Here is a 12290-nt window from a genome sequence, read left to right as displayed (position 1 = left end):
CAAATCATGGACAGTAATTCTGTGGTTAAATCTTTGAGGACTCACCCACAGTGAGTGCATCCTCAGATGCAACTTGCATACACTTAAAAGTAGCATGTCTACTTTTCTGTATTCTCAGATTTATTTAGTTCTATTGTTTTGGCTTTTAATTAGATTTTAGAGTTATTTTTGCTTTGTTTTTATAACAGTGTTTATTGTTCCCTTTTAGTTGAAATCTTTTCTGGTGTGGAAAATTTTTAAAAAGTAGTAGTCTCGGATGTAGTTTGTCTTAAAAGCCAGGAGGTGGCGACATTTTCCAAGTGATGCTTTAAAGTTGCAGTATGAATACCACTAGAAAGAGGACAGAGGGACCTAAAATACCACTTGTTTATAAAAATCATTGAGAGAGGAAATAGCTGCTTCAGCTTCTATAGTGTATTTTAATACAATGCGAGAAATATGTTATTTCCTGAAGTTAAGACAGCATCAACTTTCAATTTTGCTTTTTATTAGGAGGAAATATTTGACAAACTCGTATTAGGCATTTACTTGAGAAACAGGAGAAATCACCTTATTAAACCATGTCTTAATATTAGGCCTTGGGCAATGGGAAAATTGTGGATAGTTATATTTAATTAAACTGAAATTAATTTTTCTTAGAGTGAATCTAATATATATTTGTTTTAAAAATTTAGACTCTACAAAACAATAGAAGAAAAAATTGTTTTAAAAAGTGATTCTGATGTGTGTGTGTGTGTACATACACAATGGAATACTACTTAGCCATAAAAAAAGAATGAAATGTTCCCATTTGCAATGACATGGATGGACTTGGAAGGTATTATGCCTAGTGAAATGAGTAAGACAGAGATAAATACTGTATGATATCACTTATATGTAGAATCCAAAAAAAAAAAAACACAAAATAGTGAATATAACAAAAAAGAAAGACTCACAGATACAGAGAACAAACTAGTGGTTACCAATGGGGAAAGGAAAGGGGGAAGGGCACGATGAGGGTAGGGAATTAAGAGGTACAAACTACTATGTATAAAATAAATAAGCTACAAGGATATATTATAGAGCACAGGGAATATAGCCAATATTTTATAGCTGTATAATGTATAAATTATACAGTATGTATAAATGTAACCTTTAAAAATTTTGAATCACTGTGTTGTATATCTGAAACTTACATACTATTATTGTAAATCAACTGTACCTCAAATAAAGAAAAAAAAGCTTAAAAAAACCCAAAAATAATGAATATGAAGAATGAATAAAAACAAAATAAAGCCTTTAACTTCCCCCACCACTGCCGCCCGGCAAAAAGGTCACTCTGGTACCAACTCTCTGAACAGAGTAATTGTTAAAATTTTGGAGGTATAAGTATATAAGCACATACATAGATATATAAACCAAAATGAATTTTATCAGAGTTTTTTTGTTGTTGTTGTTTTTACGTTGTGGGCCTCCATCTACATCTATGTAGTTGTAATTTATAAAGTCTGTTCAACAGTCTGTTATATGAGACTGTGCTGTACTTTATTTAATCAGTCTCTTCTAGATGGACATGTAGGTTTCTATTGTTAATAGAATTGCAATATATAATCTTATTTATACTTTTGCTCCATTGAATTGTTCCTCCAGCTGTATTCTTAATGATTGCCTGCGATTCAACATACGTGCATATTTTGAATTATTTGAATACACACTGCCAGATTATCTCCTGTAGAAAAGGTTTTGTACCAAATTATGAAAGAATGCTGGTTTACTTAACACCTTCACCAGCAATGTTTGATATTTACCAGTGTAAGTAGTGGTATCTCATTCTTTTACATTAGCACTTCCTCATTACTAGTGAACTTAAAAACTACTTATTTCTAAAGGCCAGGAACTTCTAAATAAATAACTAATTAGCCCAAGAAAAATAATAATGGAAACTTACATACTGTTAGAGTCAAGGGATAATGAAAACATTGTGTATCCAACTTCAGACATACCTACAGCACTTGGTTATAATCACCTTAAATGTTCATTTGAAAAAAGAGAAAAAGTTCAAAACTGAAGTATTAAGCATTCAACCTAATTTCCAGTACAAGAAGTTAGGAAGAGTAGCTCTGTAGAAGGAAGGAAATGATGAATATAAAGCAAAAAATTTAATAAAGAGGATCAACTAACTGCCGATAATTTGTCCTTTGAAGAAACATAGAAAAACCTCTCAGGAAGATTGATGATAGGAAAAAAAGCAGGGATAAGTGATACTATAATGAAGAAGAGGTAAGTATACTAAAGTAGAGGTTTTAAAATTTGTAAGAAAACTGTGAAAACTTGTGCCATTAATTTTTAAATTTTAGAAGAAATGGAAAATTTCCTGGGAAAATATAATTTAGGAAAACTGACTCAAGAAGAAATAGAAGACATCATCTCTTAAAACTCTTAAATTGACTTAGTCTTTTTAAATCCATCGAGGAAACAAACGAGAAACAAGTTCAGACAGTTTTCAAATAAGGTCTGAACCATCTTCCAGAGAAATAAAATTTAAAAAAAAAGAAGAAGAAAGAAAAGAAAGAAACCAGCCTAATTTGTCTAATAAATCTGGTATAACCTTGATACTCAAACCAGATAAGGAAAGGAATATTATAGGCTAATTCTACTTACAAACATAGACATATTGACCCTAAATGAAATATTAGCAAGCCAAATCCATCAGTGTATTTTTTTTAAATCATGACTTAATTGGGTTCAGGGATATAATATATATGGAGTAACTTTAAAAGGAATGTATGAGAATGATAAAACACAATTCAGGGTAGAGCTTTCATCCAGAGGGAAGGGATGAGGATGTGATTTGGGAGAAGTGCGTGAGGAGACATTAGTTGTTTTGTACATTTAATTTTTTAAGGCGGGTTGTGGGTACACAGATGTTCATTTTTGCCCTTTTGTATATTTTAAATATTTCATGCTGTAGTGTTAGGCTTAACAGCTTGGTGAGTGTAAACACCTCTTTGAAATACTGTTCTTTTTGTGGAATTGCTTAAACCCATTTCCCTTGGAACTATACAGACAAGTTTTTAAATGTTTGTGTATAAATCTGCGTGAAATAAAGCATACTCCAAATGAGTGTTCATGGACTTCGAGCATTTCAGGGGCTTGTAGGGAAGAGAAAAGACTCTCAGCTCTTTTGTATTCATATGAAAGTAAGTGTCTTTGGAGGTAAAGTTTCAGGCTTGCTAGAACTTAGTTTTTTCTATCTCTAGTATTAAAAGAAATAGTTTGGAGTTCTAGGTAGATGAGAAGTTTAATACAGGCTAGGAATTGACATGTTGGAGTTTCTAGCAATCATTCACCAAATAATAACAGAACATTTACTATGTGCAGATATGGTGCTGAGCTGTGGGTGTGTATAGACGTGTAAGTTGTAGTCTTTGACCTCAAGAAGCTCAGAATTTAGTAGATGAAATAAGTGATCCAGATATTTAACTATAGGTACCATAATAGTTACAAGCAATTTGGAATATTTCTTCCCTGATGGGAATTAGTTTTCCCCATCTTCCCTATTGCAGTTTGTGTGTGTGTGTGTGTGTGTGTGTGTTTAAACTTTGTTTAAAAAGTTATGTGTATATTTTGGAAAATAATCTAAGCCTTTTGTACTACTTTTAGGGGAAATCAGTTCCTCTTTAATGCTGAAAATAAAGTTTACTCAGACTTTTTTACCCATTGATAAATGATATAGCTTCACTCAGAATTAAAAGGGGTATGATAGGCTGTCAGATGCACTGTAGAAATTGAGATTTGTCTCTTTCATTGGATTGCCATTCGAATTATCCTATTTAAAAGGTACATGAAGTGTTTAGCTTTAAGAAGTGAATCTTTGCTAACATTCAATACTGTCTTTTTACGAGATAGATAAACTGTTTGCAAATGGCTCTTTTTTTCTTTTTTTTTAGTACTGCTTCAAAATGTGGGGTCTTTCATGTAGGATGCCTTGCCTCTTTTTTCTCTTCTTTTAAGTACTCACGTCTTTATATTATATCCTTGGTTTAAGACCTATTAAAGCAGTGATACCTTCTGAGACTGTTTGCAGGTTACTCTTCTAAAATGTGAGTATTCCTAACTTACGATGATCTGTGCCCATGACTTCATTTTTAGAATTTAAGTTGCATCTGATGTATAGAAACAATCATCGGTTTTGACTTAATTTCAAAGTTTCTTTACATTCTCAAAGATTTATTTTACCCCTTCTTTTTTGACTTGTTTTTACTTTATGTATTCTCCCTCAGACAGTTCAGTAGTTTAGTACTCAGAGTAGTGGATCTGAGTCAATTTGTTTGAGCCTGTTTGATGTAGAAAGTCTCTGTGAAAGGGTAAATTTGACATAGTTTCTTCATGTGTAATTTCTCCTTAAATAGAGCATTTTGTAGCCCCTATCATGGGATGCATATCATTGGCTGCATATAACTTAAAGTCCATCATGGGGGCTGTAAGATAAGAAATTGATTTTTCTCTCATTTCATGAAGTCTAGAATTAGAAAGTGCAGAGGTAAGAAGAAGTTTTACAGTATCAGGGAATCAGGCTGCTTTTGTCTTAACTGTTCTTCCATACTTACTCATAACCTCATGAACCCAAATGGCTACTTGAGCTCCAGCTGTCAAATCTAGACTCCAGGCAGCAAGAATGAAGAAGGGCAGAAAGGCAAAAGGGTCTTGGCTGCATCTGTTGCCAGGGAGGCTAAAATATATAGTGTTTTATTTCTGCCACAGTGCACCTAGCTAGATATCTGGGTTGTGTTCATTGTGAAGGAGTGGTGGGATGGATGTTGGGGGGATCAACTTGGGAGCCTCTACCTCACAGTTGTTTCCCAATTTTAATAGGAAAATAGCAGAAAACCTGGTGGTGTTCAGATGGCTCAGTATTTGGGTTATGCTGTAACCATGGGAAGTGATGCTGGGGAACCTCCATTCTGCCTGTTAATTTGAACTTATCCTAATCACTGTCATTTTTATGCTACTATTTCTAGCTGTATGTGCTAAACTCTTCATTTTATGTAATTCCCACAGCACTACCTGGTAGTCACCATCCATTCCATGTCACAGCTGATAAAACCCAGACACAGAGAGATTGTATAACTTGCCTAAGTCCTCACAGCTAGTAGGTGGCGAGTCAGGCACACAGGCTGCTGCATAAGATCAGCACTGCTAATTGCTTCTGTGCTCTCCTTATTAATCTGCCCACCTGTGTATCTGTCCCTCAGACCCCGCTGCCACCCCGTCCCTCCTCTTGGACATAAAAATCATTTGAGCTTGCTCAAACATACACAAAGAACAGAAAAACAAAAAGATAAGCAGATTGAAAACAACAGAGTGAGAAAATGTAGTGAAATTGAGGTATAATTGATGCACAGAATTGAACGCTACATGATCCTGTAGAGGTGCTAAAAGCCTTGATCTGACTTCACATTGGGTCCTATCAGAAACCAAAAGACAGAAAAACAAGATTGAAATTTTTGACATCTTCATTTTTTCAAGTAATTCATATTTTCATATGTTTATATTCATATATTCACATTCATACAAGAATTTGAATCCTTATCAAGAATACTAGTTCTTCATATTATGGCTTCAGGGAATTATAAAGATAATTATAATATTATTACTAGTATTTGCTGATTTTCTCTTTGTGGGGTAGGTGAGTTGAATTACCATTAGTTATTTTTTAAGATGTGGAAACCCAGTCAAAGAGCGACTGTTTTAGCAGGATGTGAATCACATTCTTAGTAAAAACGAGGGGTCATTTTTGTTTGTTTGTGTGTAGAAATACTCCTGTCATAGTTTTGAAAAGATACATATTTTGGAAGATTGGGATCTTTGATAAAAATGATATTGTGCTAAGTAACGATTTGTTAGCGCTGTCAGCACACACGAAGGTTTGTGAATTCCTTCAGCACAAAGCCTTTGTCTTATTCCTTTTTCCTCCAGTATCCTCAATGTATAGAGATGTTCAGTAAGTGAAGAATGGATGAATGACTAGTGAATGAGAGAAGTCTGTCAATAGGTGTTATAATTAATATTGCTGCCTCTTTAAACTTAAGTAAGTTAACGGCTCTACTTGAAATAGAGGGAAAATGGGTTATCCTTTTTATAGCCCTTGGTTGTATGAGGTGGGTTATAATACCATCAGTGGCTGGACATTGGGACCACAAGGTTCAGCCCGTGAACGTGGTGTCTTTGGAGAATCGTCGTAATTTGGTGCACTTGGAGCACGGTGGTTGTAGAGGCGAGTCGCGGGAGGGAAGTCTGGCAAGCTCCTGGTGTGGAAAAGTTACTTATTAATTTTAAGGAATGAAAGTTAGGTCCAGAAGGATTTTATGACTTGTTATCTTTTTAAAAGTGACATTTTTCGTGGGGAAAAGAAGGGACAAGATTCGAGTAACACTGGATAAATAAATAATAGAGATTCACTTCCTGCATTTTAGTTTCTAAGATTATTTTTGAAAAATAACATTTAACGGAACATTTGAGTTTAATCATTTTATTTTGTTTTATTTCTCAGGATGTGAACTTCGTGGTGGGAAGCTAAGTTTTTAAACTACCCCAATGGATGCTGACAGTGATGTTGCATTGGACATTCTAATTACAAATGTAGTCTGTGTTTTTAGAACAAGATGCCATTTGAACTTAAGGAAGATTGCTTTGGAGGGAGCAAATGTAATTTATAAGCGTGATGTTGGAGTAAGTATCTGAATTTTGTCATGTGTGCTACATAGCCTAATTTTATAGAGCCATGAATGATACACTAAAAGTTATTCATTCTACAGATGGTTTATGAGTACCTTACCGCATGCTGGTTGTACGTGATCTTGCAGGGAGCCCTGTAGAAGTGGCCTCCCCTCTCATGCAGTGGCATCTGTTGGAGATCCTAGTCTCCAGGTCTTGGCAAAGAACTCACCAGCTGCTAGACTTACTGTTCTCTCAGTTTCTTTTCTTGAAGAAGGGACATTGATACTTCCATGTATGCTTATCCAAATAGAACTATAGACAAATACCCTAATATGTATATTGTAATTTTTGTAGTATGTTGTCATACCCCTTTTGAATTAGCTGAGGTACTTGATATTCTTCAGTAACAAATTACAGAAAGCAGTATGGTTCATATCCTCACTTGGACATTTTAAATTTTAGTTTTTATTGAGCCTATAATATTTAAAATAAAAGCTGATAACTTGCTTTTAACCTTAGTGTTTTGAGATTAACATAAAATACAATGGGCGTTCATTTGGCTTTTATGGAATGAAGATTGATGACAGTATCTTACACATTTATTATAAACATTAAGAATGTGTATGAAAGGCTCTAAATATTTAAGCTCTAAAAATCAGATGCCAGTATACCTTCGTCAATTTTCATTAGTTCTTATTACTATAAACTAAGTAAAGATGAATTAAATTCAATTAAAAATATCAGTGGGTCACAGAGATTTTCAATCCATAATCCCATCTTCACTTTAAGAAAGGAATAAATACATCTAAAAAGAGAAAAAGGCTTATTGCTGCTTTCGAACTTTAGCATCCCTGGGGCAGAGAAGTCATTTTTCCTAGGCAGGTTAACTGAAAAATCTGAGTTGATGGACAAGCTGGTAGTGAAGGACAATTAAACGTGGAATAAACTCAGCCACTTATGTATGAAGTTTTATCATGTGTTTTAGCTCAGATTTTACTTTGGGTTTGTGGTAAGCTTTGTCTCCCCAGATTTAATTCCTAGTTTGATAATATGGCATATGTCAGAGAAAGGGAGGAATTCAAAGTGTCACAAGAGTTTTAAGGAGAAATGTCATTTATTTGTTAACCAGTAAACATTTCTCTCTCTTATGCATAATGGACAATCTAAAATTATATCTCCAGCTCCAACATTCCTCCCGCATTCATGATTTGCACGTCGACCTTGAGTACATGATAGGCATCTCAGCGGTAAGACACAGGATAACATAGTCATGGGAACCAGGAACAGAATAAAGCAGGGTTAGAAGTCAGAGAGCGAGGAAGGGATGGGTGTTTCGGTTGAATGATCAGGAAAGGCTTCTCTGTGGAGATGACATCAGGTGTGAGAGACCTGAATGAAATGAGAATACTGAAGGGAGAGGATTCCAGATGGAAGTAACAGCCTTGCGAAGCCCCTGAGGTGTGGACAAGTTCAGTGCTTTTGAGGATCCGGGCAAAGTGCAAATTCTAGTTGTGTGAACGGAGCAGAATGAGAGGACGTGTTCCTACAGTGGTACATTGATTTCAAGTCTTAGAGGGTGACAGGTTTATACAGACCTTGAATTTTTAATTAATGACATGTCCTCTTGGATTAACATGTTCTTTGTGTTCAGTGTAGTTCTTGATTTCACAATGAGTGATTTGGAGAACAGTTATTTCAGTCTTGGGTAAGCTTGCAGTAGTATTTAAGCATTAAAATGACCACATAGAGCAGAGCTGTGTGTGAAAAGTAACATTTATTATGTAATCAGGTTATTGGTTTTTTTTGGTTTTTGTTTTTCCAGAAAGTATTAATGAAGCTTAGAAAACCTAGAATTACAGCTACAATTTGGTCCTCAGGAAAAATTATTTGCACTGGAGCAACAAGGTAAATGTTACTTGGGTTTTTAATTTTAATTTTTTAATTTCCCCCTCATGGAAAGGACATTTTTCTAGACTTAAAAACAAAATGACCTGTACAGGGTGCCTTGTTCCTCAGTATAAAATTTATTTCCTGGGTAACTGGTAACCTTTCTCTTTCTTTCAAACCATAGTGAAGAAGAAGCTAAATTTGGTGCCAGGCGTTTAGCCCGCAGTCTCCAGAAACTAGGATTTCAGGTAACATTTTCGAAAAAATATCCAAATTGCAAATATTCAGTGATTTATTTTTGTAAAGTTAATATTTTTCATTTAATGGGCTAAAGAAATCCCCACAGAAAGTCCTCTTATGATTGACCTTTTTCTGGGTTTTATTATACTGTCCTTCAGCGTAAAAATTTAGTAGCAAAACTTGCCCCTGTGGCTGTTTGTAAAGGATCCTGGCTTTTTCCCAGATCCCTTTCCCATAGAGAGACTTGTTCCTTACAAGTGAACTGCCTTTTCAACTCTACATTTTTCACTTCTCATTTTAAAAAACAGCCTGTTTTTGACTCACAAGAATGCAGTGTCAGGATGATGATGTCGGGGTGTTGGTGGTGGCCGAGTGCAGCATAGACAGCCGTGATCGACAGTGCAGCCACCTCGCACGCTTTGTGACTTTCTCCCACTGCCTTGTGCCAGTACTGAGATGGTGGATGCTTAGTTCATTCAGATGTGTAGTTTTGCTGGGAACAGTTGAAAAGATAACAAGATACCGTTAAAATATTGGTAGGAGTGGCTGAAGTGTTTAACATTGAGAGGACATTATTTTTAGCCTTAGACCCTTTTCTCTTAGCATAACATTGGAAGTGTTGAGAGAAATCCCAATGAGTTAAAAAAAAAAACCTTATCACTCTGTTCCTCGTTCTGTCTCCCCAAGGAAACAAACATCTGACTGAACACAGAAATGTCATTTTACCTTACTGCATATAAGAAAAACTCTGGCCTTTGGAGCTAAGTGTCCACTATTTTTTGTGTTTTAATGACAACTTTTCCATTTTGACTCTTCAAGGAGGACTCAGCTTTAACCTTTTCTTCACTGTTCTCCTTCCTATCCCAGTAGATTAAATATCCCATTTAAAAAATTAAATATAAAATTCAGAAGACCCCAGATGTACTATTTTAATCATGCAGTTATCTCACACTTCATTTTTTTAATGCAGTTTTTGAGCCTTCCCCCCACACCCTTCTAATTATAGTATTAAGGAGTCCCTGGTAACTTAAAATATTAAATCCATGCTTTAAGTGTTTGTTTTATCTTGTTTGCCCTTATTTTTAAGGATTGAAATTTAATGATTAAGATTGCCCTGATGAGCAGATTGTTTGTTTTGTCTCAAAGTAATTCATTGGTTTTACTTCTCTCCTGAAGGTAATATTTACAGATTTTAAGGTTGTTAATGTTTTGGCCGTGTGTAACATGCCATTTGAAATCCGTTTGCCAGAGTTCACAAAGAACAATAGACCTCATGCCAGGTAGGTCTTTGAAGAATCAAGACAACTTACCAATTGTGAAAATACTTGTCAGGCTATAAGTATTTAGATTAATTGTGGCTTTTCTGTGTGTAGTTACGAACCTGAACTTCATCCTGCTGTGTGCTACCGGATAAAATCTCTGAGAGCTACATTGCAGATTTTTTCAACGGGAAGTATCACAGTAACAGGTATTTTATGACATTGACATCAAGCTTGTCACTTATGGATTGAGTGTGATAAGAGGTGTCCAGGCCAAAATAGAAAATAATGTCTGCTTTGTCCCCTTCAGTCACTTGCCCTTCTCAGGTAGCCAGTCTCAGGACTTTTAACACAGGAGATTAGTTCTGCCTGCTTTTAAATACTATTGTGTGTCTGTCTGCTGTATTTTCATCATGATCTTGCTGAGAGTCATCTGTACTGTTCCGTGCAGTTGTACATCAGTCTCTTGTATTGCTGTTTAGTACCCAATGTGTGAATACATTGTTCATGGGCATTTGGATAGATTCCAAACGTTTGAAATTAAGAATGTTCTAGTATATATTTTTATATGTAATTTTTAAGTTTATGACATCTTGCTTTTAAAATACTCAAGAGAAACCCATTTTATGAACTTCATGGAGGTTTCAAATAAGTGAAGTATTTGAATATAATCGGTACTTATTTGTTATGTTTAATGTGTTTTTTGTTACATCTTTTGAGCCTTTTTAATTGTTTGGAAGGGGTGGTTTCCGATGACGAGGCATAGATGTCAAAGGGTTGCGTTAGCATGCAGGGTGATTTTTTTTAATGGTACTGTGGTTATAAATTGTACAGAGATGTTAACTTGGGAGTCCCACCCAGCCTTTGGCAGAATTGAATTAAGGAAAATTCCTATAGTATCCTTGAATTTTCTTCTTATTCCTTCAATCCTTAGAGGAAACTAAAAATGATTGAGTAACACCTGTAAACCTTCAGCGAAAAAGCTTTAGTTTTGATTCATTCATGGATTTTGATATCTTCCTTGGAGACTTTTAAAGGTTTTTGCTAGGGTCATGGCCTGAATCTTAAAAATAGAGTGGGGAACAAGTCTATTTATTTCTGTCTTTTGACTCGCTGCTTCCACACTTTGGAGCCCAGATTTCACAGAGTCCCCAAGATCTATTGATAACTCCCTAAGTGTGGAATAAAATAATGCCTATGTAAAATACATATTAAGTTAGTAAATAATGAAACAGTGCAGTAGCAAGCTGACGACCATTGACCTGGTCAGTTAGTATGCATTGGACAGTAACATCTGGAATATCCTATGGAATGTGAACGATTCAGCAGACGCGTACTGAGTGGTTCTCGTGGACACAGCCCTGTACTGTGTGGACGGGCTGAGGTGAGTCAGGAAGGGGCGGACCAGGGTAAGACGTGGTCATTTCCTCCAAAGGGGTCACAGTGGCTGCGTATATACACCTTTAGGATCTTTTAAAAGGTAAGTGTACATTAGTGAAAAAAGACATTTTTATTCAAAATCAATTTTATGGAAATGTTTTTCGTTGTCCTTTTTTACATTTTTTCTAGCTGTCTAGATGAAAGATTACATTTTTTTAAAGTCATTCCAAGCATTATATGGATTAACTAATATATAGCATCACCTCATTCCTTTGTGCTTTTTTTTTTTTAATTGACAGAGTAAGCTGTGAGGGTGAATGGCCAGATGAGTAGTAAACACATGAATACTGAAGGGGTAAATTTGGGGGGACGTTTAGACCATGCGGTTTGTAACAGCCCCCAGGTTTTCCAGCACCTGGGTAGCAGCTCTGTCTAACACTGCTGGGATCCTCGGTCCTCCCTGAGCTTCAGTCGTACCCTAATCAAACGCCAGACAACAGCGAGCAAGAGGCTAAGCCTTATCTAGTCTCGTTTGTCATCCCTTCCTTTAATACGCCTGTGATAGCACTTGGCATTCTCCGTGTGCATCTGTGAGGGTTTTTATATACTCTCTTCTCAGTGGTGCCCAGAACAAGATGAATATCATCATTTTGTGTTAATTGTCCAGAAAAAACCCTTATTCTCTTGGTTCTTACTCTATGTGTGTAATTATGTAAGTGTAGATTGTTTTTAGAAGACACTTAACCCGACATTCTAAACTCCCTGGGTGTCTGTAATTCTGGGAATTCAGCGCTCTCTGCTGCTTCTTCTCACCCCGGCCTTCCT

At 35.7% G+C, this 12290-nt stretch overlaps 1 protein-coding gene across 1 annotated transcript in view; it reads left to right on the top strand.

Annotated features, from left to right (window-relative positions):
- TBPL1 (TATA-box binding protein like 1) overlaps positions 1–12290 on the top strand; it is a 29970-nt gene that overhangs the window by 17130 nt on the left and 550 nt on the right. The window contains exons 2-6 of the mRNA XM_074368325.1: positions 6533–6711; positions 8522–8604; positions 8771–8834; positions 10003–10106; positions 10200–10294. Coding sequence (XP_074224426.1) covers positions 6577–6711; positions 8522–8604; positions 8771–8834; positions 10003–10106; positions 10200–10294 — 481 coding nt within the window. The 5' untranslated portion in view covers positions 6533–6576. The remainder of the gene's footprint in view (positions 1–6532; positions 6712–8521; positions 8605–8770; positions 8835–10002; positions 10107–10199; positions 10295–12290) is intronic.

This window comes from Camelus bactrianus, chromosome 8 (assembly GCF_048773025.1).
Source record: "Camelus bactrianus isolate YW-2024 breed Bactrian camel chromosome 8, ASM4877302v1, whole genome shotgun sequence".
Classification (NCBI taxonomy): domain Eukaryota; kingdom Metazoa; phylum Chordata; class Mammalia; order Artiodactyla; family Camelidae; genus Camelus; species Camelus bactrianus.
The sequence above is the reverse complement of the archived record's forward strand: the minus strand, read 5'-3'. Positions and strand labels throughout refer to the sequence as shown.